The 6,879-nt window shown below is 42.7% G+C and overlaps 1 protein-coding gene across 5 annotated transcripts in view; it reads right to left on the bottom strand.

Moving 5' to 3' along the window:
• Nucleotides 1-5,995: 5,995 nt before the first annotated feature.
• TRAPPC9 (trafficking protein particle complex subunit 9) overlaps nt 5,996-6,879 on the bottom strand; it is a gene marked incomplete at its 5' end in the record, with an annotated part of 523,282 nt that continues 522,398 nt past the window's right edge. For all 5 annotated transcript variants that reach the window (XM_084279723.1, XM_084279724.1, XM_084279726.1 and 2 more), the window contains one exon: nt 5,996-6,353. In XM_084279723.1, coding sequence (XP_084135849.1) covers nt 6,174-6,353 — 180 coding nt within the window. In that variant the 3' untranslated portion in view covers nt 5,996-6,173. The remainder of the gene's footprint in view (nt 6,354-6,879) is intronic.

The following is a 6,879-nucleotide window of genomic DNA, read 5'->3' as shown; positions in this document are numbered from 1 at the left end:
GCTCCTTGCTGACATACCGCGTGATGCCCTGCTCGCCCAGAAGGTCAGTGTGCATCCGGCTGATGGTGTGCATAGCAAAAAGGAAAAATACTGGGAATGAGCTGCAGTCCTGGTATTTGTAGCACAGCAGTGCTGAAGAGCCCACATACAAACCTAGCCCCCATGGAACTGCACCCTGGATGAAGAAGAAAAGGGTTTTGCTCTAGCCCACCTCCAAATAAATGAGGCTCCTGTGGTCATACTATTTACATACATGGGTGTCTTCTTAGGTTCTTTTAAACTTTTAAACATATTACCTAACTTTATCTGTGTTTGATGGGGGAGCAGGGAGATTTATCTCACCCAAATGCAATGGTCTAGTAAGAGGATGTCTCCATCTCAACTAGTCACCTTGGCATCTCACTATAGCCACTGGCAAAAAATAGGCATTTCAGGTTAGAAACATGACTTACCTGATGCACGGTGGGTGACACCACACAGAAATGGCTAGTATCTATGTGTAATTCAAATGCTACAGAGCTGGGCCAGTTCCCTTCAATGCCCTCCTCAAGGGATTTGTAAAGGCACTGCCCTGGACAGGATGTCAGCCAAGTGTGTAAAGACAGGAGCACCTTGCATCTCTTCCACTTATAAAGAGTCTCAAGGAGCTCAGCTCTGCAAGGGAGTGAGAACTGGGGTGGGATGGGCAAGCTTTACACCTTCCTCCAGCTTTTGTGGTTATTTTACATTGCAGGTAGGGAAGGGGAAACCTCTTACATAGTCTGCATTCTGCTGAGGATCTGCAATGGTGGCATCTTCTCTGGTGGCATCTCCCATGCCCACAGAGCTGGCTGCTGGGTGTATTTTAATGATTTAAATGATACTATTCAAGTCTCATTTCACAGCTGTTCTTGTCTGCTTTTGACTTACTTTACACTCACCTTTGCTTTTGTGCTTCCTCCAGGGATCTGCAGACATCCGATTGAGCAAGGTCAAAGGCTAGCAAGGTGACACCTTTCTTGGATGACATTCCTCAGCCTCAGTAGAGCCCCACACCCCGAACTGACACAAAACATATTTGCAGGCAGATGGGAGCACATTCAAATACTGCACTCATTCCATGCACCCTTTTTAATTCTCAGGAGCCTGTGGCCTCTCCCAGGACAGAGGTGAGGGAAAGAACAATCACTGAACTGGTGATTTGAGAGGGGTTTTTTTTGGGTTTTGGGTTTTTTTAGAAAGAAATAAAAAATGAAAGGGGAAAAGTTCTCTGCTTCACACTTCTTAAGGTCACACTTCGTATTAAGGTTCCATTTATAAAGAGCACATAAATGCTTAATACACGTTTAAGTGATTGATGAATCATTTATTGTATATGGCTATTGAACTGTTGGTCTACAGAGCTGTGACTTAACATCTATAATACCTGCAGCTGCCGTATGTACAGCCATCGATAATGTCGGAACACAAAACTATTCGTGTGCAGAACGTGCTTACCACATCTAACATTTATGAATGCTTTATAAACAATTTATAAATGAAATCTTAATATACAGCGTAACCCATTTTTAATGTTGTAGCAGTTACATAACCCATTTGGCCTTGATTCATCTCAGTTAACTTCAGGCACCTTGCAGAGGTGCCTCTGGTTGTAGCCCTCTATCATTTCTCAATGTGTTTCTACACTCCCTTCCTCACACTGCATATTTGCTCCTGTGCTGCTCTGAAGACGGCTGTAAATGTGTCTGTGAGGGATGATGCAACCTCCCAAGCTTCAACAGTCTGTTCAGTGATTGAACCACACATCAGTAACCCCTTCATGCACACACACTAAAGGAAAGCACTCCCCTGCCCTTTCTTTCCCCTTTTCAAGCCAAACCCATTGCCTGGGTTCAGCCTGGTGTGGCCACGTGAAGAAGTGAATCAGGCAAAGGAATGGGGAGGGAATAGCATCTGAGGTCAAAATTGGAGCTGTTGGGAAAGGAGGTGGTAGGGGGATGCCTAAACTTGACCACGGCACTTCAGCCTTTGGCCTGGATCACTCTGTAAGAACATGAGCGGACTTTGGAGAGCAACAGGGCCCTGTTTCTGACACAGATTAGTGATGACATGCTCATAGTCATTAACAAGATGCTCATTGTTAAACTGTTTCAATAGTTGGCCTGATTTCTTTCTGGCAGTGTCTATGTTGTTTTGCTCAAACTGAATACATGCTGAAAAGGGGCTGAAATCATCCTTCTTCAGTCATGGTATCAGAGTATATTGGTCTGTAATGAATTCTTCTCTTCAGAGGATCCAGCACTCCCTTGTCACAAAAGTGTTGCTGTTTCCTCATTGTTAACATATGTCTTCTCTTACGCCAAGTAATTTCTGAACAGTTCCTGGGGAGCTTTCTTGTGGATGTGGAGGCTGAGAGGACACTGGCACCTGTGCTGGTACCAGCCCTTGGTAAAGAAACACTTGGAAGAGAAACTGCAAGCAGGAGGTTGAGGAGTGCTGTCTCAGGATGCAGCTGCTGGGCACAGCCTTTAGGTATAACATGACTTCCCAAGCAAGTCTACTCAATTCATGCCTCCAAGGTTCATTACTGTGGTTGGTATAGATGGAGACTGAGAACATACTCTTCTGGAAGGATCTTCTGCACTCTCAAGACTCATTGTTATGTATCTAACCCTTAGGTATGAAAATGACAGTGCCTGATTTTGATGACGTGCCTTCTTGTACCTGTTTTCCTGGGAGCCTGTGGTGATGGCCCATGCAATGTAATGGGACAGGGACCTGAATCTCAGATTTTCAGATTCAGATGCAGTCGGGTTATTTGGACACAGGTTTATCAAGTTCACCAGGCAGATTTGTGACTGAATTATCTGTAACCAGTGGGCGCACATCTCCCTCCCCTCAGCTCACAATTAATGGACACTGACACAGGAGCCACACCACAGACCAATGTGCTCTCAGTTCAGCTAGGAAGAGAAAGTTTGAGTGAAGCTGAAATTTCAGTTCCTGGTCAAATACATTTCTTCAGAGAAAGAATGCAGCACCTCAGATACGTTATTATTGCCAGTAAAAGCACACAGTAACACGATCAAGAATTACACACAAAAGAGACAGGCAGAGGTGTAAATAACAGAAGATAAGTATTTATTCAGACAGTTGAATTTACACAACTTACGCTTCTCCAATGGATACATCTATTGGACCAACATCTGCTCTCAGCAATGGTGATTTAAATGAGGAATGATTTAATTCAACCAAGCAGGATCATATCAGATTTACATCTGTGTAACAAGGCGCAGTTTGGCTCACGGTGTTCAAAATAATAGCTGGGTGGTTCAGAGAAATAAAAACAAGTTTTCAGTTCCAGAAGAGGAGAGCAGATCAGAAAAGTACCATACTTTTTTTTTCAAGCACCTCAAAGACCAATCCTGACAGCAATCCCAGTGAAAGCTTCCATTAAAAAGAAAACCAGAAGCGATGTAGTCTTCTCATTTCAAGTACCTTTCCCTCACCTTTCTCTACATTACACCGACACTTAAGTATTCTCCTTCTGGACAAGCCACAATTAATCCCCAGAAGGAAGAATTTCTTGTGTTCCATCTCTCTCACCAAGACAAGTAGAAGTGTGAGAATACAGGGAAAAATATCATAAACGCCAAAAGCAACTAAACATCAAAGTTGACAAGGGACAGAGTGGTCTACTGTAATGAACAGATAGACCATTAAGGGTCATCTCACACATAAAAACTTATATTTATGACCACATATGGCAGATTTATAGTGGCATATTGGAAATACGCAGCTTGCTTTTGTTTTAATAAAGCCTGTTCCCATTCCAACGGCTTTGGCAGGCTGTGGATCAGGATTCTTTGTAAGTAAAGGGTGCGGGAATGTTGCATCCCAGTATAGGCTCCACAGAACAGTATCTTCTCTTCTCAGAGAACACTCTTAAAATTAAATGAGGAAATGATCCCTTAGCTGGGTAAGCTGAAGCATCCTGACTACAACAGCATCTGCTTCACAATATTTTTGTTTCAAATGCAATGTGGTCCTTGCAAAGCCTTAGCTGTATTCCTAGCATCTGCAGATTACCTGCTGGGAATACTGAGTAAAACCCAATTTGGATTTCACTGCATCAGTGTTGTGTAACATAGTACAGAGACACATGTCAAAAGCAAGCTTTTATGGAGATTAACTGGTTTAATTCCTGCTCTCCTGGGATCTTATTTTTCTGTGTATATGCCTATGTAGTGACAGAGAATTCTGCCTCATGGCACAAACTGGTCAACTGAGCTCCACTAATGCAAAAAACATGGCTAACTCAGCTGCTTGGACCCTCTTTCCATGTATGTCTGGACTAGAACCACCGTGCAAGTCTAAGGGACAGATTTCTAACTGGACACTGCATGCTGGTAGCTGACAAAGCAGTACATTGTTGTGAGTAAATCTTCTGTACAGTCTCAGATTTCCATCAGTCTAAGACTGAAGACTGCTACTCTGGCATTCACAGCTGTATACAGAGCCACAGTTTAAGAGCAAACACTGATAACATTGCCACAATACAGATGTTTAGAGATAATACCCTGCATACACTGGAAATATAGCTACCATGCTACAGCTCCCCCAAATTTGAAATATATTTAGGATGAATACATTATAGTCATTTGCAAACATGGAATGAATCGAGATTTGAGCACTGTCATCCCTATGGAAAACTTCAGTCTCATCTAAAAGGACAACTGGGCACAGCACAGGGAACCAGAATAAACTATCTGGGCTTGTTCTCCATGACATGAGCAGGACAGACCAGGATGTGGCATGAAGTGGTGTGCCCACATTTGGATGAAGCCTAAACAAAGAAACAAAAAAATGTGCAAAGAGGTTGTGCATGTAGATTTAGCATGTACAGAGTTAAACTGGAGCTCCCCTGCCACATCATGGTGTATCTGTCCCCAGTAGTATACCACCACCAAATTTAAGAGTTGCAGGCTGTAAATTTTAGAATAGATTGAGCCAGGCTTGGAGCATATGGTCCATGGAATAACAATATTAATCATACAGCCAAGACATCTCCCTGCTTTACACGGGGTAAATGTCTGTCTTTTTATACTAAAAAAAAACCAACACCCATTACTCTGAAAGACAACAGGCTAAATTTTCAGTACATTCAGAAGCTACTTTTATAGTCAAAAATTACATGGCTTTAATTGCCTAATAATGAAACTTAATCATTCTTAAAAACAAAAAACAAACAAAAAGAAAACCCAAACCACATAATCAAGCCCAGCGTTTTAGCATGAAAAATCTTACCAGAAGAGTTTGCAAAACTCCTGCAAAGTGATACTATGTCCAGCTGATTAATTCTGGTGGCTCTTTAAGTGCCTTCAAACCTTTCTAGTGCTTGTGATTGTATAAAACAGAACTGTGAAAGCCCAAATTCACAGGCAAGCCCTAGGCAACCCAAAAGTTGGCTTATTTCCTTTCTCAAGGACAAAACTCTTTAAGTCTTCATTGCCTTCTTTCATTTCTTGTTCACAGATCTACCAAACTAAAGGCAATGACTTTACCAGGAACAAGTGGCACTGGGCTCAGGGGAGGAAGAGAATAACTGGAGGCACATTTTCCATTTTTTCAGTAACACAGGAAAAAGTATCACTACTGCTATTTCCTATCAAAGACACCAAAAACTCAGCAAGCAAGTGAAAAAGAACAAGCCCAGGAACAAGTCTGGGAGAGAACTACATCACAAGGGTATATGCCATAGGTCCAGCATAAGCCAGAAGGAATTTCATATAGATTTACAACTCTTGTTAAAGAATGCTGAAATGGGATTACTGAAGTTGGAGCTGAGACCTTCAAACACATGGTTAAATTCAGCCCTCCTAAATTCAGCTGTTAAGACCCTTACAAGCCCACTGATATCAATAGGGTATCTGAAAGTGTAATGCATATATTAGCAGCTTCAAAGGCTTTTTGGAAACAGAGGGACACTCTAGCATAGTTATAATCTCTCCCTCTCTCTATGAAATTAGCTAAAGCAGCTGCCCAAATGACTATCAGCCAATTCAGAAAGTGTTCAGCTGTTCCTCCAAAGTAGGGACTGTGGTCTGGGGTTGGACAGAAACAAGATGGGGTCAAGCAGAGGATGTGCCAAGCATTTCTCTGCACTGTGGTTAATCAAGTAGCACACAGTACATTTACAGCTTAGTTTGGACCACGGGATCCATAGCACGGATATGGACACTAGGAAGGCAGAACCAGGAGACAGGCAGCTCCTTGCTGCAGTTGTCTTCATGGAATTTGATATTCAAGTAGAAGTCACCTGTGTAGAGAAAGAGAAGCGCTCCAAAGTACACAGAGTCTTTGGTTGGCTTCACCTGGAAAAGAGAATATAAAAATCAGCACAATTAAACTAGCAGCAAAACCAAATAATTGCACTTTGCAGACCAGTAGCTCCTTCAAATGATCTCAAGATATTCTAGATTCAAATCTCAATCTTTCCCAGAAACACAGAATTGTAGGGGTTAGAAGGGACCTCGAGAGATCATCGGGTCCAACCCCCATGCCAAAGCAGCTCCCCAGCTCATATTGCACAGGTCGGCGTCCAGACAGGTCTTGAATATCTCCAGAGAAGGAGACTCCACCACCTCCCTGGGCAGCCTGTTCCAGGGCTCTGTCACCCTCGCTGTGAAAAAGTTCCTTCCCACAAAAAGGTGTAAAGATACTGTTCCCATTCTAGCAATGGTGAAACTGGAGCTCTGAAAATTAAATCCTGTATTATTCCCTCCTGTAGCAAAGTTGTAGCACAGCTCAATCCAGAACACAGATCTTCAGGAGTCACTGATTCCAGAGCAGAGCTGGTTTAAGGTTGAAGTCACCCAAAGTATCCTGAATATCCAGGAA

Source organism: Gallinula chloropus (genome assembly GCF_964237585.1).
Source record: "Gallinula chloropus genome assembly, chromosome: 2".
NCBI lineage: Eukaryota > Metazoa > Chordata > Aves > Gruiformes > Rallidae > Gallinula > Gallinula chloropus.
Note: the sequence above shows the minus strand (reverse complement) of the source record. Positions and strands in the feature narration are given on the sequence as shown.